Consider the following 27,641-nt stretch of genomic DNA (forward strand, 5'->3'; position numbering starts at 1 on the left):
TTCCTAGGGGAGGGGTCCTTTCGCGTGTCTGCCTCGGGTGCGTCTCTGCGGAGCTTCTCCCGTGGCCCCTGAAGAAGATTTTCCCTCTGCAGTTCCCCGAGTGGTCAAGTTTACATCTGGATTGAGCACCGTGGTTGCAGAGGAGGGCCAAGAGGCCACCTTTCAGTGTGTCGTGTCCCCCAGCGATGCAGCAGTCGTGTGGTACAAGGATGGCACCCAGCTGCTGCCCAGCGAGAAGTTTGTTATGGCACAGAGTGCTGCCACCTGTAGTTTGACCATCTTGGGCCTGACCCTGGAGGATGCTGGTCATGTCACAGTGGAGGCTGAGGGTGCCTCATCTTCTGCCACTCTCCGGGTCCGAGGTGAGCTGGGAGCCGGCAGGACTGTCAGGAGGAGGGGGGGATGATGGGTCAGTGAGACCCACACTGGAGCCTTTGTCCTCCCCATATGTCTTAACATGAGCAGGTGTCCTGGGGCACCGTTAGGGCAGACAACGGGACAGTGGCTGAGGGGTTGTGGAGTGGCCCTACTCAGAAGCCGAAGGCTGGCCGTTGTGGTATCTGCCCATAGTTAGGAGTTCAGCACAGTTGATCACAGACGGGCAGCAGGGCTTGGGATGGGGGGCAGCAGAGATGGGATTGAAGAAACAGCCTTAGCTTCCCCCATAAAATGTATCTATGTAAGGTGTGCAGTTGGGGCCTACCCTGATTGAAGCAGGACTGCTTGCATGCTGGGGTTCTCTGGCCTAGGGTGGGGCCTGAGTAGGCCCCCATGACCAAGATGACCCCTGCCCTTCTTTATCTCAGAGGCACCGGTCCTTTTCAAAAAGAAACTCGAGCCGCAGACGGTGGAGGAGAAGAGCTCCGTGATGCTGGAGGTGGAGCTGACGCGCCCCTGGCCTGAGGTGAAGTGGACACGGAATGCTGTCGTCCTGGCGCCTAGCGAGAATGTGGAAATCCATGCTGAGGGAGCTTGGCACCGCCTGGTGCTGCGCAGCGTGAGCTTCACTGACCGCGGCTTCTATGGCTGTGAGACACCAGATGACAAGAGCCAGGCCAAGCTCAACGTAGAAAGTAAGCCCAGGGTCGGGACCTCAGAGGAAGAGAGGGGTTCTTCCAGAAGTGGGGGCATGGCTTTGTGTCGGCCATGAGGACGGGTGGGATTGTCTTTTGGGGAGACAGGCAGTCCACCCTGGTTCTGGAAAGTGGATCCAAGGAAGGAAGAGATGGAGGAGGAAGTAGAGGGTCAGGCCTGGGGGTCAGCTGGGTTTGATGTAGAGCTGGGTGGAGGTAAGGGCTGGGGGTTAACTCCTGGGGCCTCACTCTGCTCTGTGGCCTCTGGGTGGTCGGCTGAACCCACATCTGTGTCTGAGTCCTGGCTGGTTGGAGGGTCTCAGTTTTCTAGCTCACTGTCCCTCTGACAGTGCGGCAGGTCCGGCTGGTTCGAGGTTTGCAGCCCGTGGAGGCTAAGGAACGGGGCACGGCTTCCATGGATGTGGAGTTGTCTCATGCTGATGTGGAGGGCAGCTGGACTCGAGATGGCCTGCGGCTTCAGCCTGGGCCCGCATGCCACCTGGCCGTACAAGGCCCTGTCCACATCCTCACACTCTCAGCACTGAGGCCACAGGACAGCGGGTTGGTGGCCTTCAGGGCTGAGGGTGTACACACGTCTGCACAGCTGATAGTCACAGGTGAGTAGTGAAGGCTGGCAGCCCCCCTCCCGAGCACGCCTATTTCAGCTCCCTGAGTGGTCCAGGGAGGCAGCTGGGACCAAGTGGAAAGTGGAAAACCCCTGTGTAGCTACAGTTAACCCATAGCATCAGAAAGCGCCTACTAACTCCTCGGCTTCCTTCCCTACCTCCCATCTCAGAGCTGCCAGTGAGCTTCACCCGGCTACTGCAGGATGTGGTGGCCACCCAAAAAGAGAAGGTGACCCTGGAGTGTGAGTTGTCACGGCCTGTGGATGTGCGCTGGCTGAAGGTATTCCTCCCTCCTCCCTGCTTCTCCCTGTGGGCGTCCGGGAGGTGAACCCCTTCTACGGAGACACTCTAGGGCCTGACCAGTCCTCTCTGCCCCACAGGATGGTGTGGAGCTGCGGGCAGGCAAGACTGTGGGCATAGTGGCCCAGGGAGCCTGCAGGAGTCTCGTTATTTACCGGTGTGAGATCGGGGACCAGGGTGTCTATGTGTGTGACGCTCTTGATGCTCAGACGTCGGCCTCTCTGAAGGTGCAGGGTAAGCTCTGGTCAGGGGGGACAGGGAAGGTTGGTAGGTATGAGTAGCGCTGGTATCTCTGGTATCTCTGCTCCCCACAGCCTGATGGCAAACTGGTAGCTTTGCTGGGAGTGGCCTATGCTTCCAGGCACGCCAGCTGTCTCAGTCAGTGTTCTATCACCCTGAAGAGACCCCATGACCATGGCAACTCTTATAAAAGAAAGCATTTAATTAGGGCTGGCTTATAGTTCAGAGGTTTAGTTCATCGTCATGATGAAAGGCATGGTAGGGCACAGACATGGTGCTGAAGAGGTAGCTTAAGAGTTTTACATCCCGATCCACAGGCGGTGGGAAGAGAGAGACACTGGGCCTGGTTTCAAATCAGCATTTGAAACCCCAAAGTCCACCCCCAGTGACACACTTCCTCCAACAAGACCACACCTACCCCAACCAGGCCACACCTACCCCAACAAGGCCACGCCTACCCCAACAAGGCCACATTACCCCAACAAGGCCACACCTACCCCAACAAGGCCACACCTACCCCAACTAGGCCACACCCACCCCAAAAAGGCCATACCTCCTAGTGCCAGGCCCTAAGCATTCACATATAAGAGCCTAGGGGGGCCAGTCTTGTTCAAACCTCCACAACAACCCTCTCTCCCTTCCCCTAGGCCGCAGTGTTCAGATTACGAAGCCACTGGAGGATGTGGAGGTGATGGAGAAAGAGGGTGCCACCTTCTCCTGTGAGGTGTCCCATGATGAGGTTCCTGGCCTATGGTTCCGAGAATCCAGCAAGCTACGGCCCAGTGACAACGTGCGCATCCGGCAGGAAGGTCAGAGGCCTGCAGAGCAGCAGGGTGGGTTTCCCAGGCTGTGCTTCTCTCTCAGTAATACGGAGTGTCCTTTGTCTCCAGGGAGGACGTACACTCTTATCTTCCGAAGGGTACTGGCTGAAGATGCAGGGGAGATCAAATTTGTAGCTGAAAATGCAGAATCAAGAGCCCACCTCCGAGTCAAAGGTGAGGAGGGCTCAGGGGAGGACAGGGACTGGACATGGCAAGCTGGGCCTCACAGACAGCTGGCCTCCCACAGGCCTGGGGTGCCTTAGGACCCCTTCCAGACAAGGAAGCAGTGACTCACGGAGAGGGGAGAGTATGGTCTCCTCAGTGGGAAGAGGAGGTGCAAAGACACCAAGCTCCACTTTGCTGGTGGTCAGTTGTACCCAGCAGATTCTGAGTGGGACGCTTGACTTGGCCACCTGCTGGCCCAGGTGGAAGGCGTGGGCAGCTGGTTTGAAGCAGAAGTCAGTTTCTTGGCTCCTAGCAGGTTGCCAAGGCAAAAACATCCATCCAGGTCACCATCCTGACCTCACTTAACTGTGCCCACAGAGCTGCCTGTGACCCTCCTGCGCCCACTGAGGGACAAGATTGCCATGGAAAAACACCGTGGTGTGCTTGAGTGCCAGGTGTCCCGGGCCAGTGCCCAGGTGCGATGGTTTAAGGGCAGAGTTGAGCTGCAGTCTGGGCCCAAGTATGAGTTGGTCAGTGACGGCCTTTACCGTAAGCTGGTCATCAATGACGTGCAGCCTGAGGACGAAGATACCTACACCTGTGATGCCGGTGATGTCAAGACCAGTGCCCAGTTCTTTGTGGAAGGTATGGGATGAAGGGGTGGACGGTCCTCCTGGGTTTCGGGGAGAGGATTTGCGGTTTCTGTGGCTTTCCCTGGGGATTCTGGAGGCTGCCATGCCATCTCAGACAGATGGGGAAGGATGTTTAGCCACGTGGTAGAGAGAGATAAGAAGGGACAGACAGCTTGTAGGACGGGGAGACTGGTCCCTCTGGCTGAGTTTCGCTGATGACCAGCTCCTCATCCACAGAGCAATCCATCACCATTGTGCGAGGCCTGCAGGACGTGACCGTTATGGAGCCCGCCCCAGCCTGGTTTGAATGCGAGACCTCCATCCCTTCCGTGAGGCCACCCAAGTGGCTCCTTGGTAAGACTGTCCTCCAGGCGGGGGGCAACGTGGGCCTGGAGCAAGACGGCACGGTGCACCGGCTGACGCTGCACAAGACCTGTTCCACCATGACTGGGCCTGTGCACTTTACCATCGGCAAGTCCCGCTCCTCGGCCCAGCTGCTTGTCTCAGGTTAGCATACTGTCTGGAGCGCAGCTCGGAGATGGGGGTGGTCTTAGTCTATGGCCGTGGGTGGGTCATGGCTTGGGGAAAGACAAAGGAACAGTGGCCAAGCACAGGTGGCCTGGGCTGAAGCAATCAGGCTTGGGCTCAAGGCTGTGGGTGGACACTACTCAGTGGATTGACAGCATGTGGAGCAGAACACGGGTCCTGGGTCGTACATGGGTGGTTAGTAGGAGTTGACTTTGGGAGTGGGGATATGGTCAGAGGCCTGAAAAGTGGGATATAGGTACTCAGGCACGGCAGGGCTTTGGGGCAGGGCAGCATGGGGTGTGTGGGCAGTGAGGGGCTTGTGCTGCACACTCCCAAGGGAGGTGACCAGGCACATTGTAGGGGCTGTGCTTGCAAACAGGTTAGCGCCTAGGCTAGGCAGGGCGGTCTGGATACTTGCAGCTCCCAGCCCTTCCTTTGCGTTGTTCTCTCCAGACATTCCCATGGTATTGGCACGGCCACTGGAACCCAAAGCAGGGCGTGAGCTGCAGTCGGTAGTCCTGTCTTGTGACTTCAGGCCGGCCCCCAAGGCTGTGCAGTGGTATAAGGGGGACACGCCTCTGGCCCCGTCCGAAAAGTTCAAGATGGTGCTGGAGGGCCAGATGGCCGAGCTGCGTATACTCCGGCTCACTCCAGCGGATGCTGGGCTCTATCGGTGCCAGGCGGGTAATGCCCAGAGCAGTGCCGAGGTTACTGTGGAAGGTAGAGAGCTGGGAAGGAGGGGAGGGTGGTGGACCCCACGCCAGGGCGGGGGGTGGCTGAGAGCACAGTGCTGAGGTGATGGTGGGTGCCTTGTAGCTCGGGAGGTGAAGGTGACTCAGCCTCTGAAGGATGTTGAAGCCACGGAGGAAGGCCGGGCCTGCTTCTCGTGTGAGCTGTCCCATAAGGACGAGGACATCGAATGGTCACTCAATGGGATTCCCCTGTACAACGACAGCTTCCACGAGATCAACCACGAGGGCTGTCTCCACACGCTGGTGCTGAAGTGTGTCCGTCAGGCCGACGCAGGCACCGTGTGTGCCACCTCCCCCAAGGTGTCAGTTTCTGCCCAGCTAGTGGTCAGAGGTGAGGAGTCCTGTGGAGTCTGTGGGGTGTCCCCCCCCCCCCCGGGCAGGCACAGGTTCCCCTCACCGGCCATGTCGTTCCTCTAGCCAAGCCGGTGGTGTTCCTGAAAGCACTGGATGACGTATCTGTAGAAGAGCGTGGCACGCTGGCCCTGCACTGCGAGGTCTCAGACCCTGAGGCACGTGTGATCTGGCGCAAAGATGGCGTGGAGCTGGGTCCCAGTGACAAGTATGACTTCCTACACAAGGCAGGCTCTCGGGGCCTTACGGTACATGACCTGAGCCATGAGGATGCTGGACTGTACACCTGCCACGTGGGCAGTGCGGAGACCCAGTCCAGGGTCAGTGTGCATGGTGAGTGGCTGGGATTGTAATGCAGGATGGCTATCTTAGTTAGGGTTTCTGTTGCTGTGGAGAGAAACCATGACCACGGCAACTCTTATAAAAGCAAACATTTAATTGGGACTGGCTTGCAGTTTCAGGGGTTTAGTCCATTATCTTCATGGCGGGACATGGTGGTGTGTAGGCAGACCTGGTTCTGGAGAGGTTGCTGAGAGTTCTTCATCTTGAGCCACAGGTAGTAGAAGCAGCTGTGTACTGGGCATAGCTTGAGCATATATGAGATCACAGTGACACACTTCCTCCAACAAGACCACATCTCCCAATAGTGCCACTCCCTTTGGGGACCATTTTCTTTCAAACCACCACAGGGTGCTAAGCCTTCTTCCATCCAGAATCTCTAGGCTGCTTTTCAAGCCCGTAAGGCTCTTCTGTGTATCCAGGAGGCACCAAAGACATTGTCTGTAGCACATAGGGCTTAATGTAGCCCTTTGAGGTCCAGGGGCAGGCAGATGGGCTAAGGAACAATTGTCTACGGAGCCTCACAGGGAGCTGGTGTGGATCCATTCAGGTCTCTGGCATTTGCTCTGTACCATGTGCTGGGATTGGGAGGAAATCAGCCAGGCATGTGTGAGACACTAACAGGTGTGACCAGGAGACAAACTGTAAAGGGCTCCCAGGCCAAGGGCGGATGTCCTGTCCTGCAGGTGAACAGGCCTTCAGGCCATCTATGTTCCTGTTCTTTACAGAGCCCCAGAAAGGCCATAGGTTCATAGGTGCTGCCCCACTCAGCCCTGTTATTTCAAAGAGGTAGGTCCCTTTGAGCACATCTCTCTCAGCCTGGCCCCACCTGGCTCTGGCTCAGGTCCGGCATCCTGGCTCGGAGGAGACAGGTTGGCAGCCTGTTCATTCATGATCTCTCTGGGGCTCTGGGATGGCCTTATGGGAAGGGAGCACAGTGAGGTTTTCATAGGACAAGACTTGCTCTCTCTGGAAGGGGTCATTTATGGGGTCCCTGTCCCTCCTCCCTGGCGTTACAAGATGGTTAGAAGCGTGGAGGAGCCTCCTTCTCTCAACCACCTTGATTGACAACTCACAGGTGTCAATCACGCAAACACTAGGCCATGCCAGCTTGAAGCTAGGATTTTGGTGCCAGTTTTGTGATGGTACTCTTTGTTGTCAGGTGTGGAGCTAGGGGACTACTGTTCCCTGAGGTTGACATCCGTGGGCTGACCTGTTTCTTATATCCCACAGATCTGCACGTGGGCATCACCAAGAGGCTAAAGACAGTGGAGGTGCTGGAGGGGGAGAGCTGCAGCTTTGAGTGCATCCTGTCGCATGAGAGCGAGAGTGACCTAGCAGTGTGGACCGTCGGCGGGAAGACAGTGGGTAGTTCTGGCCACTTTCGGACCACTCGCCAGGGCCGCAAATACACTCTGACGGTCAAAGATGCTGCTCTCAGTGATGCAGGGGAGGTGGTCTTCTCGGTGATGGGCCTCACATCCAAGGCCTCGCTCATCGTCAGAGGTGGGTGCTGTGGCTAGGGCCAGGGGCCGGATACCGTGGACTGGGGCACTGTTGGGATGCCTCTAGGGACTGTCTACCTGTCATGGTGGGGACCCAATATAGTGCTGGGGGAATTTTGATTACTGAAGGGAGTCATAGCCCTGCCTGAACATCTTTGAATTTCTAGAGTGAGCTGAGATTCTAGTCTCTCATCCATGGGCTGACTGCCCTCAGTGCGTGTAGCTTACTCAGCCAGTCTGACCCTTAAATTGAGGTCAGAGAGACAGGGAAGAAGCCTATGGTGTCTTGGAGCTGGTGTTCATGGCTGGATCTGCACAGGAACCAGCCAAACTGTGGCCATACCCTTGTATGAGCCTTGAACGAGCTTCCTGTATAGCCCACGCTTTCTAGGTCTCACTGTCACAGTGGGGGCTTTGGGGGCTTCCAGAACTTCTAAGTCTTGAGCCTCTAGTGGTCTAAGGTCCCAGGAGTCAAAGGCTGTAGGTTTTGTGACTTTGATCTCTCGAGAATGCATGTTCCCAAGTGTCTGCCTATTCGTATCCTGACCCTGGCTGAGGCCGTTTCTAAGAGGTTATTGCAGTCGCGATGTGCCTTAGGTCAAGGCTAGTTCTGCGGCCAAGGGTGTGCCTCATGGGAACCAGCTCTACTTATTTCAGAGAGGCCAGTGGAGATTACAAAGCCCTTGGAGGACCAGCGGGCAACGCTCGGAGAACACGCGACGCTGAGCTGTGAGCTGTCCAGGGCGGGCACCTCTGTGCGTTGGCTGAAGGATGGAAAGGCCATCCGAAAGAGCCAGAAGTACGACCTGCTCAGCGAAGGCATGCGGGCTGTGCTGGTTGTCCGCGAGGCCTCACTCAAGGATTCTGGGGAGTACACCTGTGAGACAGAGGCTTCCAAAAGTACCGCCAGGCTCCTTGTGGGAGGTAAGCACACGACCCTGTCAGCCTCCCCTGTGGCATAGCCTGTGGCCGCCCCCGGGACCTCAGTGGAGGTACCACCTCAGGTCAGCCTGTGTGCTCAGGTTGTGGGGGGACAGAGCCCCTCATCCCTGCCTGTTTTGTCCCTTACCCAGAAAAGGCAAACCGTTTCACGGAGGAGCTGGCTGACCTGCAGGTGGAAGAGAAGGGCACAGCCGTGTTCGCATGCAAGACAGAGCACCCAGCATCTGTCGTGACATGGCGCAAGGGCCTCCTGGAGCTGCGTGCCTCAGGGAAGCATGTCCCCAGCCAGGATGGCTTGACCCTGAAGCTCACCATCAATGCCCTGGAGAGGACAGACAGTGACACCTACACCTGTGACATTGGTCAAGCCCGGACCCAGGCCCGGCTCCTCGTCCATGGTGAGGCAGCCCTAACTTGCATGCTGCTTTTGGTTCCTTCATGGCTGCTCTGGTCTTCTTGATCTGAAGTGGACTCTGGAGGCTCAGAAGTAGTTAGTCATCAGGCCTATGCTTGTTCTGGACCAGCTGAGCCTCAGTTTCTCCATGTCTAAGGGTAGGGCAGATTACCTGGGCATCTCAGGCTTTCCTAGTGTGACCTTCTGTGAAGGAGCTAATGAACTGCCTTCATTTACACAGTGGACACTTTCTGTGTGTTCTTACAGCATCCAGGCCTGTGCTGAGTTCCAGGGTATGTCTTCTGTGTGTGCTTACACACTTGGAGTGTCAGTTATTGTAGAGGGACAGCTTACCGTATTTGTTGGCAACTAAGGAGCCTCTTGTGTTCTCAGTAGAGAACTGACCAATATTGATAGTGTCGGTTTAGAAAGGCTAGAGACAATGTTATTAAAGAACAGTCGTCCTGCTGGGAAGGCATGGCATCGAAATGAAAGCCCAGGGTGCATTCCAGAGCAAGGAGCCATAGACAGGTGGGCATGAGCTGCTTGGGTACAGATCTCAGGGTTCCTGCAGACACGGGGCAGGAGCTGGTGTCTGTGGTTGGTGGGGGTGTCCCTGCTGGGCAGTTGTCTGTCCAGGTCACCTCTTCGGAGTTGCTTCAGAGCTCAAGAAAGTCAAAGACAAACTTTGATACAGTCTGTGCGTATGAAGCACGGGGTGCATGTGGAACAAGAGGGGATCTCTCGGGGCCACGAGAAAGTGTTGTGGATGCCAGGCAGGGTTTTCCCAGGGTTGACAAGAATTCTCTCTGCAGAACTTACAGTACAGTTTGTTGCTGTTTGTTTGCTCTTTGCTTCTTCCGTTTGTTCTCACTTATGAAGCGCCAGTTCCCCTCCACGGTGCAGCGTGAGCGGTTGGCCTCTCGGGTGTGTAGAGAAGGGCAGTGGTGACCAGCCTGGTTAGGAGGGGTGTGCCATGGTGTCGGAACAGAGATGACCCTGGCCCTCCTGGCCGCAGCCCTCACCTGGCTCTGTGATCCTAGCGTGGAGTCCAGGTTGGCATTTAGGGAACTCATCCTGAAGTCTGCCTTCAGGGAATAGTGTTTCTCGTGTGGTGAGAACCCTCTCCATTGATAATTAGAAGTAACAAAGTTTACCCTCTATATTTGCGGGTTCTGCATCTTCAGATCTAGCCTCCTGTTAATAAAAAAAAAAGGAATTGTGTGGCTAGGTAGATGTCCCAGTTGTTAAGGCATTCGCTGTGCAAGCTCTTGAACTTGAGTTTGGATTCCCCAGAGCCCATGGAAATGCAGGTGCTTGGGAAGGTGGAGACGGTAGATCTCAGGTAGTCTAGGTATCAAGACTAGCCATATAAGTGAGCTCTGGATTGACTGAGAGACAGACCCTGCCTCATTGAATTAGATGGGAGAGCTAGTAGGAAGTTTCCTGACATCAGCCTGGAGCCTCTACACGGGTGTGCACATGCATGCATATGTGCTTCTGTACATGCAAACATGCATGCACACACATGCACGCTGCACACACAACTGGGAAAAATATGGCTGTGATGAACACAGACTTTTTTGCTTGTCACTGCTCCCTAAACAGTACGATGTAAAACTGCACCGGTACTTCTATTGCATTGGCTATTAAAAACCAGCTATTAAAAGTGTATCAGCAGATGTATGCAGAGTGCAGACATTTCATCATTCTTTAAATGTGAGACTTGTGTGCCCTCAGATTTTGATATCTGTGGGGGATTCCAGACCAATTCTCCATCAAGACAATGGGAGGTAGAAGTAGGAGGAGCAGAAGTTCAAGATCACAGCAAGTTCAGGGCTAGCCTGGGGTCCATGAGACCCTGCCTCAAAAAAGAAAATCAGTAAATGTAGACCTTAAGTGTAAACCACACAGATGCCTGTGGGTAGAGTAGAGCCATTCTCTGTGTGACAGCCTACTGATCAGAGAAGGGCCCTTTCTCTCAGTGCCATCCAGTATCAGGGTCTTTCAAGAGGAGCCCTACTTCCAAGGTGTGTGTGGGTGCAATCGTGTGTATGTAGGATCCATGTCTATCTACCCCTATTCTTCTCCTTCTTTGTCTTCTTTGAGACAGGGTTTCTCTGTGTAGCCCTGTGTGTCCTGTAACTCTCTCTGTAGACCAGGTTGGCTTCGAACTCATAGAGAACTTCGAACCTCACCTGCCTCTGCCTCCCAAGTGCTAGGATTAAAAGCATGAGCCACCACCAGCAGCAGTGCTACCCTTTTTAATTCAACAATGGAATATTTCTAGGAGTGTACATATTCTCTCCCCTGTGTGTCCGGATCTGAGTGTGTTCATGTGTACCTGAGGACCTAGAGTTCCAGGTGGTGGTGAGCCATCTGATGTAGAATCTTGGAATTGTACTGAAAGAGGTGTACAAGTCTGTGAGACACAGTGTGATCATTGGATGTGTGTTGGCAGCGTGTAGGGATCTGATCAGGCTGCTGGGCATTTCTGTGCTTGAGTAGTTACCATTTCTGTATGTTGTGAAACTTTATGCTTTCCCTCGAGGTCTTTAAAATGTAGGTGAAGTAAGCCAGGCACAGGGAGTCAAATACCACAAATTCTTTATGCTTGTGGATGCTGAAAACCCCATCTCGTGGAAGCAGAGAGGAGAATGGAAGGGACCAGACAGAGAGGGAGGAGGAAGGCTGGAGTCGGTTGACTCTCTGCAGCAGAGTGGGGGTTGGGGAACCACCACCTTTTCTCACCCACCGTTCATCTGTCGATATGAGATTGCCTGCGGTATGACTTGTGCCGTGCTGTGGTGAGCACTGCTGGTGTAAGCGGTTTGGGGAGTGGGTAGTCTATTTGTTGGCAAGCCCAGTTCCGTATGAAGGGCAGGAGAGATTACATGAGCTTCAGCTGGCTGTGGGCCCTCCACCATCTTAGCAAGAGGGCTTCAGAGGGGGATATAGGTTTGGGGTTCAGAGGGTGACCTACAAAGGACTCCTTGGCTCAGATCTGCTTCCCAGTTTCATTGAGGTAAAAAGTAGATCACTTGCTTATGGTCCCACCCAGGGTCTTGGGCGAAGCTGTTTCTCTTGGCACTTAGCCAAGCCTGGCCCTGGGCTGCAGGAGCTCTGAGGTGACCCTTGCCTGGCAGGTCAGAAAGTACGCATTACTGAGGACCTGGAGGACGCTACCGTCCAGGAAGGCTCCTCTGCCAAGTTCTGCTGCCGCATCTCCCCTGCCGACTACAGCCCCGTGCACTGGTTCCTGGATAAGACCCCCTTGCACAGCAATGAACTGAACGAGATCACTGTCCAGCCTGGAGGCTACCACGTGCTCACCCTACGGCAGCTGGCACTCAAGGACTCAGGCACTGTCTACTTCGAGGCGGGTGACCAGCGGACCTCAGCTGCCCTGCGGGTGACTGGTGGGTTTTGTGTCTAAGGGCCATCCATGATGGGGACACTACATGGCCTAGAGAAGCCTTGAAGAGGGGCAGATGACAGCTCTTCCCAAGCTCTGCCTGGTGCCCAGTGTGGTCCCGGGGCGGATGGAGAGGCAAGATTAGCTGTCAATGGCAAGGGGTCTCTCATCCTAGGGGGGTAGCGAATGACATGGGGGAGCACCTCCCATCTCCTAGGACTTGGTTCAGAAGACTGAGTTGTGTCCTTTCAGAATTAATTTCTGAATTCAGTATTTGTGGGTGATGTGATGTGTGCTGTCTTCCTCCAGGATGGGAGCTACACAGAGCCTGCCTTTCTGTCTGGCTCCTGCTTTAGGGCAACAGACAGATACGGGTCCAGGCCTTGTATGATCTACCGTGCTAGTCCTCTCATAGAGGAATCGCAGTCCTAAGCACCTTTGTCTTTTCTCTATCCCCCAGAGAAGCCGAGCGTCTTCTCTAAACCACTCACAGATGTCACAGTCACAGAAGGCGAGGTCCTGACTCTTGTTTGTGAAACCACCTCTCTGGAAAGCTCTGTGCACTGGACCAAAGATGGGAGGACACTGAAGCCATCTGCACGATGCCAACTGAGCTATGAAGGCTGTCGGGCCCAGCTGGTCATCACTGGTACCACCATCCAAGATGGTGGGCGATACAAGTGTGAGCTTGCTGGAGCCACCAGCAGCTCCATTGTCAGGATTCATGGTGAGTGTCAGGTGTCCATGTTTGGGATAAGAATAGAAATATGTCCACAGGAGACAGGGAGTCCCCGGAGCAGATTCTGGTTCCTTTCTGTCGCATGAGGTCTGCTTGTTGGGGTTTCTGTCCTGCCCGGTTCCCATAGTCATTAGGTCCCAAAGAAATGACACAGAGAGTCTACATTAGTGATAAACTGATTGGTCCATGAGCTCAGGCTTCGTATTAACTCTTATAACTTATATAGCCCATTATTCTTATCTATGTTAGCCACATGGCTCAGTACCTTTTAAAGCAGGGCAGGTCACATCCTGCTTCTTTGGTGTCTGGACAGGACTGCAGAAAGAGCTTCCTTCTTCCCAGAAAACTCCTGTTCTCATTGCCCTGCCTCCTTTTCCTGTCTGGTTGTCCCACCTATACTTTCTGCCTAGCTACTGGCCTATCAGTGTTTATTTAAACCCTGATTGACAGAATACAGACAATTCCTCCTGCACCACCTTTCCTTTGCCTCTGCCTGTTATGTGGGGAACTTCACTTCCTTTTGTCTCAGGGTCTCCCACTCTCTTTTGGCCTCCTGACCCCTGCTTGGGGCCCATTCCTGACTTGGCTTTGGTGGACCCCTCTGGAGTCCCTCTTCCTGCCCTGTGGCTTGCCTCTGTCTGGGCTGCCCTAGGCTAGCAGTAACAGATGTCAGCTTGCACAGTAGGAGTCTCTTGTCTACCTGCTGAGTAGGCCGGAAGTAGGAAATCAAGGTTGACTGGCCTTCTGGGGTCTGTCTCCTTGGCTCTCAGATGCCACCTTCTTTGTAACTCCAGGCGCTCGTTCCTCTCTGCTGGTGTTCTAGTTAAGCACACTAGTCTGATGAAATAGGAGTCCATTCTAACAACCTTGTTCGGTTTTATCTCTTTGAAGTCCACACTGTCCAACAGTCACATTCCGAGATTCCCAACTTAGAGCTTCAACATCTAAATTTTCAGGGGATACATTTCTGACTGTAATAATTGCCTTTAATCTGTTCCATACCCACCTTTCCATTTATAAAACTTCAGACCCATCTTTCCAGGAGGTCTTTGGGGTCTTGCCACTGGCATCCACTATCTGAATTGTTCCACGTCTTAGAGCCGATTCTGGACCTCGGGTGGGGTTCTCCTCCAGGAGGCTTAACTGAGTCTGCCTGTTCACAGCTCTACCAGTGCACTTCAGGGAGTCCCTGAAGGATGTGGAGGTACCAGAGGGCAGGGCTGCCACACTGCGCTGCGTGCTGTCGTCCGTGGCTGCGCCTGTGGAGTGGCGTCATGGAGAAGACATTCTGAAGTCCAGCAGCAAGTACAGCCTGCGCCAAGACGGTGCTGTGCTGGAGCTGGTCATCCGAGACCTGCAGCCCCAGGACAGTGGGCAGTATTCCTGCTCCTTTGGGGACCAGACAACTTCAGCCACACTCACAGTGAAGCGTAAGTGCAGCTGGCTGTCCTGTGCTCAGGCTCCAGTGGGAAACTCACTGCAGTGACTCATGCGGTCTTTTGTATCTATCTGTACCTGCTGCAGCCACATCTGCCCAGTTCGTAGGAAGACTGAGAAACAAGGAGGCCACAGAAGGGACCATGGCCACACTACGGTGTGAGCTGACCAAAGAGGCCCCCGTGGAATGGAGGAAGGGGACAGAGACCCTGAGGAATGGGGACAAGTACAGCCTGAAACAGGATGGGGCTGTGTGTGAATTGCAGATTTGTAACCTGGTTGTGGCAGATGCAGGGGAATACATGTGCGTGTGTGGACAGGAGAGGACTTCAGCCACGCTGGCTGTCAAGGGTAAGGACCACACATGGGGTCATGTGGGTCAGTGGTGCTCCAACTCCCCCAGTGCTTTCTCCTTATGTTTGTGCACCTTCTGTTCATCCCACCGTGAATCCCACCCTCCTCTCTGAGTCTTTATATGAGCCAGGAAATACTAGTATGCGCAGCTGGCTTCCCGCTCTTGAGCCCTGGAGGGTTCTGTCCCATTGCTCTGCTGTATTCTGTCTTGTTCCCCATTCTGTCCTATGTCATGTTCTATCCCACAACACTCTATCTGATGTTCCCGTCTGTCTTACTGTTCTAGCTCTGCCTGCCCACTTCATTGGAAGACTCAGAAGCAAGGAAGCCACAGAAGGGGGCACGGCCACACTGCAGTGTGAGCTGAGCAAGGCTGCCCCTGTGGAGTGGAGGAAGGGAGTGGAGACCCTGAGAGATGGGGACAGATACAGCCTGAAGCAGGATGGGGCTGTGTGCGAGCTGCAGATCCGCAGCCTGGCTGTGGAAGATGCTGGGGAGTACTTGTGCATATGTGGGCAGGAGAGGACCTCAGCCACACTGACCATCAGGGGTAAAGACCGTGTGTGTTCCTGTGTGCAGGTGCCCTGTGTGCATGGTCGGCTCTGTGCCTGAGCATTTTCTCCTACCCACCTCCCCTGGTCTTCTATGTCTCATCTTCATCCTGTTAGCTGATATTTATCATGCTTGTTGTATAGGACCTACTTTAGATGCCAGAAAACAATGGAGAATCAGGTCTTTCCCAACTCCAGGAGTGTCCTGGTTGGGATGAGTGTGTGTGTGTGTGTGTGTGTGTGTGTGAAAACAATTACAAAGGTGCAATTATAGGTCCTGAGGGCACACCGGGAGAAGGGCGAGCAGGAAATGGAGGAGTGTCTCACCCGGCAGGAATACAAGAGGGACAGCTTTGACGTTGCCTGAATGGGACGGTGTAGATTCACCATGTGTCAGGCAAGGTTGAGGGCCCACTCCCTAGGAGTCAGATAAAGGTGGGGTCCCATCTTTTGGGAGTCAGGATGGAGGCAAGGGTCCAACATGCACAAGTCAGATGAAGATGAAGGCATACCCTATGGGTATCAGGCAGAGGTAGGCATCTGACCCCTGGGGAGTCAGGTGGAGGCAAGGGCTTGTCCCGTGGTGGTGAGGAGAGGTGAAGACAAGTCTGTGGGGGTGAGCTTGACACTGCTCTCTCTAGGCTTTTCCTGGTCAGTTCCAGGTCTTCCCACTGGAGAGGGGCTTGACGATCCTGCCTCTGGCCACTCTGTGTTCTGTGTTGTACGTGTTGTCTGTGACCACTTTTGTCCACGGCTACAGAGTTTAATTATCTTCTTTGTTACCCCCCCCAGCTGTGTATCCCCCCCAGTTGTAAATAGTACTTCACAGATAGTTAGAGGCCTGGGGAGGGCACTACCGGGAGTAAGGTCACACTGTAGTGTGAACAGAGCAAGGTACCTCCCTGGACATCAGGATATTAGGACATCACAGACAGAGGCTCTCACATATTGAGGCAGATATGATACATGGAACCCTGTAGCCTGGCTGTCATAGATCCTGGGTCCTTATGTATACACCGGCAGCAACACACCTTCCTAGAGTGACTGGCCTGCTGGACCATGCTCCTTAGGCACAGTTGTGCCCAGCCAGGGAACTGGAATTCCTGTCTTGGTGTAACTGGTGACCTAGGAATGAATCAGCTCTCTGTCAGGGGTCCTTGGAGGGCCCGTGCATCCCTGCAGGGAAGCAGATGGAATGCACAGACAATTGTTTGAGGACCCTGGGCATCTTGGAGAGTGAAGATTGAATGAAACTCCCACAGGTGTGAAGCCCTGGGCCTGGCGGGCTCTGCTCTCCTGTGAAGAGCTGACTACTGAGGGCGCTGGTGAGGGCTGGCCATCTTTGTCCAAGCTGTGGCAGGTGGCTTCTGTTATCATCACAAGCATTGGAGACACTTGAATGAAAACCATTTACCATGTAGATGGATCAATGTCAAAACACAGAGACCTGGCGCCGTCACGCATTCAGACATTCCAAGAAATGACAAAGGATGCACCCGAGGCCTGTCCCATGGCTGAAGAGTTAGAGAGAGGTCACAGGAAACCCTTCTCCCTATTCCCATCCACAGGACACACGGTTGATGGCTGAGGTGTAGAGGGTCCTGGCAGCCAGCTGCTTTCAGAACTGGGTTTGTCCCAACAAAGACTAGACCATGATGGATACCTTACCAGGACCTTTCTAGAGAGTGCTTCATCTTCAAAAGCTAGCCCTGGACCACAGTGTCTCGAGGATGCTCCAAGCACGCAGAGCTTGGTGTTCATGAGTTCTCAGTTATGGCCTGGTAGCCAAAGGAAGGCTTCAGCTTTGGCAAACAGGAGCCAATTCGTCCTTCTTCTCTGTGACCACTTCCCACATGGCAGCCAAGGACTTGTTCCTCTCCTTGTTCACTCGTGGACCTTCAACACTGCTCCCTCACACCGGAGAGTTTGCCTGCACCGTGAAGACGGGGCAGAGCCCTGTGGCCACCTATTCTAGGCTGACAGTGCCAGGAAGAGGCCCAGCTAGGCTGTTCCTTCTTCCCAGTCTGTTCTGAGAATTGGGGTTTGCTATGATGAGGGGGCTGGGGTCCAGGCACCCTGTGAGCTCTCCCGGCATCATCAGAATGAGAGCACAAGAACTACGTGGAGTCGTTCACAACCATGACATTCACAACCAATAAAGCCATTGAGCATGGAGTTTGTGTGTGGATCATGGTGGGCACAGAAGCCATGGGGCCAGGAATATTGGAAACGCTTCTGCTGTCCAGTTCCTAGGTGCTCTCTCTAGACCGCCTTATCTTGAGGTGCTCTGTTACTTTGATGCTTCACCAGGGTCAGGATGACTGTTCTCTATGCTGCCCCATCTGTGCTGTTCCCCACGTGTGTCTGCTTGCTTATACATTACTATCTCCAAGGTGTGTTTTACTGTTGTGTGTTGCATCCCATCTTCACCATTCTGTAAGATCCTGATGATCTTTGTGTTGTCCCCAATCCCACAAGCCAAACTCATATGGTCTGAGGCCTGTGGAAATCACAGAATGGGCTGTGGCCACGAGACACAGAGTCTCGACCAAGCAAAGTCCCCTCCTCAGCTTGTCATGCCCGGTGTGTGGCCTGTGTGCAGTCGGGCTTCCTGTTTTCCGTGTCCATCCACATCCAGAGTCTTCCATGTTCTCAGAGAGTGTGATTGTGTCTGTGTCTTTCTGACCTCCCTAGCCCTTCCAGCTAAGTTCACAGACGGTCTGAAGAACGAAGAAGCTACAGAAGGAGCCACGGCTACCCTGAGGTGTGAACTGAGCAAGGCAGCTCCTGTGGTATGGAAGAAAGGAACAAAGACCTTGCAAGATGGAGACAGATATAGCCTGAGTCAGGATGGAGCCCTGTGTAGGCTGCAGATCCTCAGCCTGACCATAGCTGATGCCGGGGAGTACTCATGTGTGTGCGCACAGGAGAAGACCTCAGCCATGCTGGCTGTCAGGGGTAAAGATGGGTGGTTTGGATTTATGTTGTCCCTGTCCTGCCTTCTGTCTTCATGTGTGGCACAGCCCCTGTGTTAGCCACTGTCTCACGCTGATGTCCTTTGAGTATTTTTTTTTTTGCTCAAGTGGATCTTCCTCCTGCTGCTGTCTCTTCCCAGCTCCCTGCCGTCTTCACCATGGGTTCATGAGCTCAGTCGTTCACGCCATGGCTCTTGAGCAATATGTGTGGTTCTTTTTGGGTTCCATGTCCACGCAGAGACCTTGAGAGAGTTTCATGTTCTCTCAGTGCTTGCTTGACCCTTTCCAGGCCTGCCTGCCAAGTTTATAGAAGACTTGAAAAGCCAAGAAGCCACAGAAGGGGAAACAGCAATCTTAAGATGTGAGCTGAGCAAGGCTGCCCCTGTGCAGTGGAGGAAGGGGTCTGAGACCCTGAGGGATGGAGACAGATACAGCCTGAGACAGGATGGAACTGTGTGTGAGCTGCAGATCTGTGGCCTGGCCCTGGTGGACGCTGGGGAGTACTCATGTGTGTGCGGGCAGGAAAAGACCTCAACCACACTGCATATTCGTGGTAAAGATGTGTGGCTGATTGGATCTGTGTCTTGGTGTCTATGGACATGCTGCTCCTCTAGCTCATCCCATATTCTGTCCCTTTGTCTGTGTGTCACCTTTCGTAACTGGATAGAGTCCCAACTTTTTGGGGAACTATATGAAACAGGGAAAAATCACATATGCAGCTTGTGCCGCCATGAGTTAAGTACTACTTTTGTGGTAGAGTCCATGTCCTGTTGTCATCCGGGCTGAGTCATGCCTGCTAAAGTTCTGCAGAGAATGTGGCACCCTTGTGTGTTTCTGGCCCCCTCTGACCATCATGCCAGCTCTATGGAAAGGACCACCGTCCTGACGTTAAGAGGACACGCCATGGAACATAAAATTCATGGCCTGTTCTCAGCACAGCAGCACACGGCCCACCCTCAGGGGCGTTTGTGTATTCTCAGTGTTGTTCGTGTCTCATCCACTTCGTGTGCTCTGAGTGTAACGATTCCTGTGCCTCTCTGACGTTCCTAGCCGTGCCCGCCAAGTTCACAGAGTGTCTGAGGAATGAAGAGGTCACAGAAGGGACCATGGCCATACTGAGGTGCCAGATGAGCAAGGCTACCCCAGTGGAATGGAGGAAGGGAGAAAAGACTCTCAAAGATGGACACAGATTCACCCTGAGGCAGGAAGGGGCCACGTGTGAGCTGCAGATCCGTGGCCTGGCTGTGGAAGATGCTGGGGAGTACTCGTGCGTGTGTGGGCAGGAGAGGACCTCAGCCACACTGAGTGTCAAGGGTAAAGGTCATGTGTGGCTTCCTGAACCTGTGACTTGATGTCTCTATGTTATCTCAGTGCTATGTCTGTTTTTTATATGTGGCACAGCTCCCGTGGTGACATCTGTCCCATAACTGGGGTCATCTGAGTTCTCTACCTTCCTTTTTCCAGGTCTAGGAAATATTTTCATGTTTGTGCCCACCCTACTGCCCTCTCTACACCTCCCTGTGTTCTTGCTTCCTCCCTGTCTGTTCACTGTTCCTGTCAAATCCTTCCAGAATGTGTGGTTTTTGTGTATTCCACGTTGTGCACAGCATGTCCTTCAGATTCCCATGTTCTCAGTCGATGCTTGCTCCTTCCCAGCCCTGCCCGCCAGATTCATAGACGACCTGAGAAGCCAAGAGGCCACGGAAAGCACCACAGTGACACTTAGGTGCCGGATGAGCAAGGCTGCCCCTGTGGAGTGGAGGAAGGGGTCTGAGATCCTGAGCGATGGGGACAGATACAGCCTGAGGCAGGATGGGGCCACGTGTGAGCTGCAGATCCGTGGCCTGGCTGTGGAAGATGCTGGGGAGTACTCGTGCGTGTGTGGGCAGGAGAGGACCTCAGCCACACTGAGTGTCAAGGGTAAAGATCGTGTGTGGCCACCTGAACCCGAGACGTGGTGTCTCCATGTTGTCCCATCGATGCTTCTGTCTCCACACGTGGTTTCCTATGGTGGCCCTGTGATCATCTATTCTGCCCCTTCAGTCATCTTGGCATCTCCACCTATGCTTTCCACATCTGTTCTTGTGTTCACATCCAGGCCACTGCCCTCTCTGTTCCGCTCGAGATCACTGCCTCACCATCTGCACCTTCCATCACATGTTTATGCTGTGTTGCTTTGACTGTGTGTCATTCTTTGTGAGTGTGTGTCCTGTGTGCCGGGTTCTCCAGCTTCGTGTTCTCAGTGAATGCTTGCTCCTTCCCAGCCCTGCCCATCAGATGCATAGAAGACCTGAGAAGCCAAGAGGCCACGGAAGGCACCACGGTGACTCTGAGGTGCCAGATGAGCAAGGCCGCCCCTGTGGAGTGGAGGAAGGGGTCTGAGATCCTGAGAGATGGGGACAGATACAGCCTGAGGCTGGATGGGGCCACGTGTGAGCTGCAGATCCGTGGCCTGGCTGTGGAAGATGCTGGGGAGTACTCGTGCGTGTGTGGGCAGGAGAGGACCTCAGCCATGCTGACTGTAGATGGTAATGACTTTGTGTAGCCACCTGATTGGTCTGCTTTCTCCCATCTCTCCTGTGTAAGCTTTGCCCTCCTATGCCTCTCAGTGTCATCAAGTCGTGCACAGTCCCATGTCTGTGTGATCCATTCTCCCAAACCACATCAGGTTAGCCTAGTCTAGAGCCTGTTCTAGGACATGAACCCAGGGAAAACTAGTACACAGTTGTAGAGGAGGTACTGGCGTATTCCATCAGTGTCGAATGGGAGATCTGTTAGAGCTACTTGCATCTTGCTAAGGCCTGCTGAGACTTTGCGTTCTTTGATTCCAGGCCTGGAGTTGACAGATGTCTGTCCCTTGATGGACGTGCAGAGTAGTGTGTGGTCCTGGCTGGAGGTAGCCAGGCAAGCACTGCTGAAGTTTAACTGTTGCTTTGAGATAACGCCAGGCTCTGAAGGGCTTCTGCCTGAGTCTGCTCATAATTCTGGAGGCTGGAATTCTTTTGTTGAGATATCAGCAGTTTTGTTGTTTCCCCTGAAGGTGTCTCTTCTCTCCGACTCTTCACATGGTCATTCCCTGTGTCTCTGACCTAATAGATGCACATGAGCCACTTTGGACTTGAGTCTAGCCTGACCTCGTTTTGACTCATTATTTACTTAAATGTTCTTGGGAGTGGAGTGACTCCCCGGGACACTGGGGAAATTGCAGCTTCAATGTGTGTGAGGCGGCGGCACAGTTTAGCTCATGTGTAAGTCACTTGCCTATTGCTGTGATTAAAAATGCCATGGCCAAAGCAGCATAAGGAGTTTATTTGGACTTCCAGGTCGAGAGAGATAAGAGTCCATTATGGGAGAGAGCCGTGGCAACAGGCAGTAGGCATGGCAGCAGGAGCAGGAGCCTGGGTTTAAATTTTGACCAGCAAGCATGAGGTGAAAAGAGTGAACTAGAAATTTTATGGCTCTCAAAACCTCTCAAGGTGACAAACTCCAGCAAGGCGGCACCTTTGAAATCTACCCAGACATGGCCACCAACTGGGAACCAAGTGTTCAAATGTCTAAGACTAGAGGGGCTGTGTCATTCAAACCACCATAGCCTGTAACTTTCTACCTTCTGGCCTCCGCAAATCCTTTGCTCTTTTTGCATGTGGCAATGCATTCCTCCGGTTCCTACAGCCTGAGGTCTGTCTCTTCTAAGTGTGATGTTTTAGGTTCCATTCACACGGAGGCACATTTGCCTCTTTCTTATGAAGCTACAGACCCAGGTAGAACCATGATTCTAGAACAATGGGTTCCTTCCCTCAGGTCCCCATCCTTCTCTAGTCTAAGTGGTATTCCATCTGGCTTGACATTCTCAATGTCCTTACTTTCCTGTGAATTCCCAAAGGGTCCTGCACAGCTTTGCTCTCTGTCTGGACTTCTGCAGAGATGACACGGTTAACTGCGTCCTGAGCTTCTCTTCAGAACATACATCCTCATTAGTTTTTAGCAGCATGGGTAGGCTGTAAATTCTCGGAATCTTCCATTCCTTTACCATTTACATTTTAGTTCTTTAGTTTACCTCTGTATTCTCTCACTCTCACTGTAAGCAGAAAGAAGAATCCAGACCATGCCTTGGACACTTTCCCTATAAACCCCCTAAGATAAATGTCCAATTTCAAATTTACAAATTCTGCATCCCACAAGGCACTAGAAGAGAATTTGGCCAAGCTCACTGATGCCGAAGAAGGGTCACCTTCCTTCTTTCTAGTTTTATTACCCCATTTCTTTCTGAGGCCTGACTAGATGTGGAATTAATATCCATATTTCCATTAACAGACCATTCCCAGCAATCTTGATTTTCTTTGATATATACATCAAAAGCCACCCAGCCTCTAGTCATCAATTGCTGCCAGACAGCTCCAGATTCTTAGGTATTTGTTACAATAGTATCCTCAAATATGTGTTGTTTGGGTGACCATCATGCAGAACAGTAGATCAGGACTCTTAGAAGTTAGTTTCCTTCCAGTTCAGAAGGCTGGAGGCCTGTGAGCAGATGGCCAGCAGGGTTGGCCCTTCCAAGGCCTCTCGCTGGCTCCCAGGCAGCTGTTTTTCCCATGATTATCTTATTTATTTATTTATTTATTTATTTATTATGTGTACAATATTCTGTCTGTGTGTATGCCTAAAGGCCAGAAGAGAGCACCAGACCCCATTACAGATGGTTGTGAGCCACCATGTGGTTGCTGGGAATTGAACTCAGGACCTTTGGAAGAGCAGGCAATGCTCTTAACCACTGAGCCATCTCTCCAGCCCATGATCATCTTGTTTGTATCCAGATGTCTTATAAGGACATTATCCCTACTGGATTAAGTACTTGTCTGCATGACTTCATTTAGTATTTTTCTCCTCTCAAGGGCCAAATACACTTATTTTCTGAAGCTGTATCAATTAGACATTTAATATACATTTGGAGGGGCACAGTCAATTACAATATCATCAGGGTGAGCTCTGACCAGTCAGTGGGGAGGACAGCAGGACAGATCCAAGGGTCAAAGGCCCGTCTAGGAGTTCCCAGCTGCAGTCTATCGGACCAGGAGACACCAGCCAGGGAGGTGGCACCATTGGGTGGAGTGTGGTTCTAGTAGTATCAGGACAGGAGCATGAAGTGGAGGAGATAGGGCCTCGTATAAGCTGTCAGGGTGAGTCCAAGCATGGACAGTGCTGGATGGAGGCCCTGGGTGCGTGGGCATCTTATCTATAAGGCTGGAAGGCATCGCAACTGGAAGATGCCTGCCGCGGAGTTCGGTCAGGAAATGTGTTTGCATGCACGATTGATCTCAGATGCCTGGCGTGTCTCCTAGTGATGTGAGGACCACAGGAAGGCGAGTCTGGAATGGTACCCACCTTCCAGTCCACCTGCATCTCAGTAGGCACAGCACAGGAACCTCAGCTCGTACACTTTGATCTGCTCCTTCCCATGATCTCTAGCCCTTCTGCTTCTGATTCCTTCCTGGATACTCAGAAAGTGACCTTCAAAACTTTCATAGAGTTTGATGGCTTCTGTCCACCTGATCCTTCCTAGCCCTGCCCACACGGTTTATTGAAGAGCTGAAGTCCAAGGAGGTCACGGAAGGGTGCACGGCCACTCTGCAATGTCAGCTCAGCAAAAAGACCTCTGTGGAGTGGAAGAAGGGCACAGAGACCCTCAAAGATGGAGACAGATACAAGCTGCAGCAAATGGGAACCATGTGTGAGCTGCAAATCCCTGACCTGACCATGGCAGACGCTGGAGAGTACTCATGCGTGTGTGGGGAGGAAAAGACCGCAGCCATGCTGACCATCAAGGGTAAAGATCTGTGTGGTGGTACCCAAGTCTGCGCATCATCTGCCCGTCACTGCGGGGGATCCATTCCTGCTTCCTTGTTGTGTTACCCAGAAGATAAGAACATCTGCAGCCACTCTCCCACTGCTGTGTGCTGTGTGGGATTTGTGTTGTTGGATCCCGTGTCTCTTGTTCTCACTGTCGTGCCCTGAACCTCAAAGTTCTCTAGGAAATCTGAGGTTCTCCATGCTATTCTATCTTTGACTCTGCATGCCAGGTCCACATGAAATATAGGAGCCAAGGAAGCTGCAGATGGAGCAAGTGCAACTGTGCACAGTCTAGCCTGAGGAATGCCACGCCAAGTTCTCAGCACGCTCACATGTGTCCTTTGGTTGAGTTCTGTGTCTTCTCTGTGTCATCTGTGTCCTGTCTTCCACTTGCTCTGACAGAATGACCATGCCTGTGTCTTTCTGACCTCCCTAGCCCTACCTACCATGTTCACAGAGGGCCTGAAGAATGAAGAAGCCACAGAAGGGACCGTGGTGACTTTGAGGTGCCAGCTGAGCAGAGGAGCCCCAGTGGAGTGGAGGAAGGGAACAAAGATCCTCAGAGATGGAGACAGATACAGTCTGAGACAAAACCAGGCTGTGTGTGAGCTGCAGATCTGTGGTGTGGCTATGGAAGATGCTGGGGAATATTTGTGCCTCTGTGGGCTAGAAAGGACCTCAGCCACACTGAGTGTCAAGGGTAAAGATCATATTTGGTCACCTGAACCTGAGGCGTGGTGTCTCAATGTTATCTTGATGCTATGTCTGTTCCCCCATATGTGACACAGCTTCTGTGATGACCTGTGGCTATCTGTCATGAAACTAGGGTCATCTGGACATCTTCATCACAAGTTCCTTTTGTTGAGGAAATATTCTCATGTTTGTGCCCACCCTACTGCCCTCTCTACACCTCCCTGGGTTCTTGCTCCTCCCAGTCTGTTCACTGTTCCTGTCAATTCCTTTGCCAGAATGTGTGTCTCTTTGTGTATTCCACGTTGTGCACAGCATGTCCTTTGGAGTTCCATGTTCTCAGTCGCTGCTTGGTCATTTCAGCCCTGCCCACCAGATTCATAGACGACCTGAAAAGCCAAGAGGCCACGGAAGGCACCACGGTGACTCTGAGGTGCCAGATGAGCAAGGCCGCCCCTGTGGAGTGGAGGAAGGGGTCTGAGAGCCTGAGAGATGGGGACAGATACAGCCTGAGGCAGGATGGGGCCACGTGTGAGCTGCAGATCCGTGGCCTGGCTGTGGAAGATGCTGGGGAGTACTCGTGCGTGTGTGGGCAAGAGAGGACCTCAGCCACACTGAGTGTCAAGGGTAAAGATCGTGTGTGGCCACCTGAACCTGAGGTGTGGTGTCTCCGTGTTGTCTTATTCTGGGTGATGGCACCTATGGCACAGCCTCTGTGGCAACCCTGTGGCCTTCTGTCCTGTAACTGGAGTTGTTCTGCTTGCTGAAGAGATACTTTCATGTTTTCAGGCATCTCACTGCCCTTTCCGTTCCTCCTGGAGTTTTGCCCCTCATCATCTCCCCCTCCCTCCACTTGTTCTCTGTGGTGGTTTTTGTTCTTTGTGAGTTGTGTGTCCTGTGTGTGCGAGGTTCTCCAGTTTCATGTTCTCAGTGACTTTTTGGTCCTTCCCAGCCCTGCCAGCCAGATTCATAGAAGGTTTGAGAAACCAAGAGGCCTTGGAAGGTACAACAGCCACACTGCAGTGTGAGCTTAGCAAGAAGGCCCCTGTGGTGTGGAGGAAGGGGTCTGAGAGCCTGAGAGATGGGGACAGATACAGCCTGAGGCAGAAAGGGGCCACATGTGAGCTGCAGATCCGTGGCCTGGCTGTAGAAGATGCTGGGGAGTACTCATGCGTGTGTGGGCAGGAGAGGACCTCAGCCACACTGAGCATCACAGGTAAATGAGCTTCCTGTGGCCACGTGATGATTTTGGACTTCTCTTTCTACTCTCTACGTACCCTGTCCTGCTCTACCTCTCCCCACGATGTCCTCTTTCATCTTTTCTGTGATGCTGTGTTTGTCCTGTCTGATCTCAGCCACGGCATTTCCAGGGACTTGGTGTCTGTAACTTACCACTTGTGTCCTCACACTGCCGGACATCATGTTGGGGCCGAGCATGTTATTTTGTGTTCCCAGATATCCTACCCTTTGCCATCTACATTCAGGTTCTGTGTGTCATGCTTAACCAAATATTCTCTTGGTCTGGGGCAAATTGAATGTTCAGAGGTGACATGTGGATCCCCCGGTGGGTCCTGGACCCCGCAGAATGGGGTCGTGTTCCTGGTGTGGCTCTGTGAAGCCCAATGACTAATGTATCTTAAAGTCTCCAGAACATGGAGGCCAGAGCCCTGCCTGATCTTGAGAGGACTGGCTATTTCCTGGGGTCTATGGGACACACTGTGCCCGAGTATCAGAGCGACCATTCCAGCAGCCAGGGAAGAGCTAAGCTATGCTCTGAGGTCTGGTCTAAGGCTGTGATCTTGGAGGACAAAGCCCTTTCCTGGGTTCTGGTCTGTGGGGACATGACTAGACTTGATTCTATTCTGGGTAGTCTGACCTTAGTGCTCCCTAGATCCTTTGGATGTAGCCCTGTAGGGGACTGGTCTGTCTAAGTGGGAGGCAAGCACCCAGAGGCAGCTCTTGAACTCTTCCCAACCTCCCCACTGGCTCTCTTACGTTGAAGCCCACCTAGCCCCACGGTCTTATTCAGCATCAACCCCAGGGCCACCCTAGGACCCTGTCTGGCTGCCTTTGGGTGCTCAGGGGTGCACCTTGAGTTGAGTCTGTTAGCTTCTCATCCTCTCACAGCCCCACAGGTGGTGTTCCAGAAACCACTGCAGAACCTGAAAGTAGAGGAAGGTTCCACGGCCAGCCTGCAGTGTGAGCTGTCAATCCCCAACGCTGCTGTGGTCTGGAGCAAGGGTGGCCTGGAGCTGCAGGCCGATGAGCGCCGAGAGTCACGGCAGCAGGGGTGTGTGGCCGAGCTGCTGCTTAGGGATGTACGCCGTGAGGACGCGGGCGAGTACAGCTGTACCTGTGGCTCTCAGAGCACAGGTGCCACGCTCATGGTCACAGGTAGGTGTCCCAGGCTGGTCAACTCCAGTGTTGGGGGCTGGCTGTGTGGGTACAGTTTTTATGCTGACTCCCACGGTTGCAGCTGTGTCTCATGGGTCCCAGCCAGGAGAACTCATTCAAATTAGCGGCCCTGAGGTCTGCCTCCCTCACCAGTAGCTGGGTCCCTGAGATTCTCCTGGGCATACCCTTCATTCTGTCATTGTTAGGTGACCCACCATCACATGCTGTCCCTCTATGGTGGCTTCTCCACTGTCCTGCCAGGTGACTCCAGTCTTTTTGTGTTCTCTGTCACTCTCCATATCTGCCCCATAGTTCTTTCTGTCACCTGCTACAGTTTCACTGCCATGTCTCTGTGACCTTAGCTGTTCCTGCTCTCTAGCCCTCAGAGTTATTTCTTCAGGCATTCTCCCCATCCTGGTAGCTTCCTGGGCAGGCGCAGCAACCCCACTCACTGCTGTATGCCAGTCCCTAGTTAGTTCCTCCTGGCGGTGTCCCGTGGATCCTGACCACAGATCTACTGTGGGTGGTTCCCTGACAGAACTCCCTTCACGACTCCAGGACCTGCTCTCAC

At 53.2% G+C, this 27,641-nt stretch overlaps 1 protein-coding gene across 1 annotated transcript in view; it reads left to right on the forward strand.

Annotated features, from left to right (window-relative positions):
- Positions 1–27,641, forward strand: part of Obscn (obscurin, cytoskeletal calmodulin and titin-interacting RhoGEF) — a 134,205-nt gene that overhangs the window by 50,486 nt on the left and 56,078 nt on the right. Inside the window, exons 24-53 of the mRNA XM_026780105.1 lie at positions 93–362; positions 807–1,073; positions 1,424–1,690; positions 1,870–1,979; positions 2,080–2,233; positions 2,887–3,048; positions 3,130–3,234; positions 3,604–3,870; positions 4,095–4,364; positions 4,839–5,105; positions 5,202–5,468; positions 5,555–5,821; positions 7,061–7,333; positions 7,990–8,256; positions 8,406–8,672; positions 11,815–12,087; positions 12,544–12,810; positions 13,986–14,252; positions 14,347–14,610; positions 14,900–15,163; positions 17,859–18,122; positions 18,429–18,692; positions 19,190–19,453; positions 19,796–20,059; positions 20,404–20,667; positions 23,700–23,963; positions 24,423–24,686; positions 25,040–25,303; positions 25,629–25,892; positions 26,804–27,070. Of these exons, the coding sequence (XP_026635906.1) occupies positions 93–362; positions 807–1,073; positions 1,424–1,690; positions 1,870–1,979; positions 2,080–2,233; positions 2,887–3,048; positions 3,130–3,234; positions 3,604–3,870; positions 4,095–4,364; positions 4,839–5,105; positions 5,202–5,468; positions 5,555–5,821; positions 7,061–7,333; positions 7,990–8,256; positions 8,406–8,672; positions 11,815–12,087; positions 12,544–12,810; positions 13,986–14,252; positions 14,347–14,610; positions 14,900–15,163; positions 17,859–18,122; positions 18,429–18,692; positions 19,190–19,453; positions 19,796–20,059; positions 20,404–20,667; positions 23,700–23,963; positions 24,423–24,686; positions 25,040–25,303; positions 25,629–25,892; positions 26,804–27,070 (7,458 nt within the window). The remainder of the gene's footprint in view (positions 1–92; positions 363–806; positions 1,074–1,423; positions 1,691–1,869; positions 1,980–2,079; positions 2,234–2,886; positions 3,049–3,129; positions 3,235–3,603; positions 3,871–4,094; positions 4,365–4,838; positions 5,106–5,201; positions 5,469–5,554; positions 5,822–7,060; positions 7,334–7,989; positions 8,257–8,405; positions 8,673–11,814; positions 12,088–12,543; positions 12,811–13,985; positions 14,253–14,346; positions 14,611–14,899; positions 15,164–17,858; positions 18,123–18,428; positions 18,693–19,189; positions 19,454–19,795; positions 20,060–20,403; positions 20,668–23,699; positions 23,964–24,422; positions 24,687–25,039; positions 25,304–25,628; positions 25,893–26,803; positions 27,071–27,641) is intronic.

Source organism: Microtus ochrogaster, chromosome 7, assembly GCF_000317375.1.
Source record: "Microtus ochrogaster isolate Prairie Vole_2 chromosome 7, MicOch1.0, whole genome shotgun sequence".
Classification (NCBI taxonomy): Eukaryota; Metazoa; Chordata; class Mammalia; order Rodentia; family Cricetidae; genus Microtus; species Microtus ochrogaster.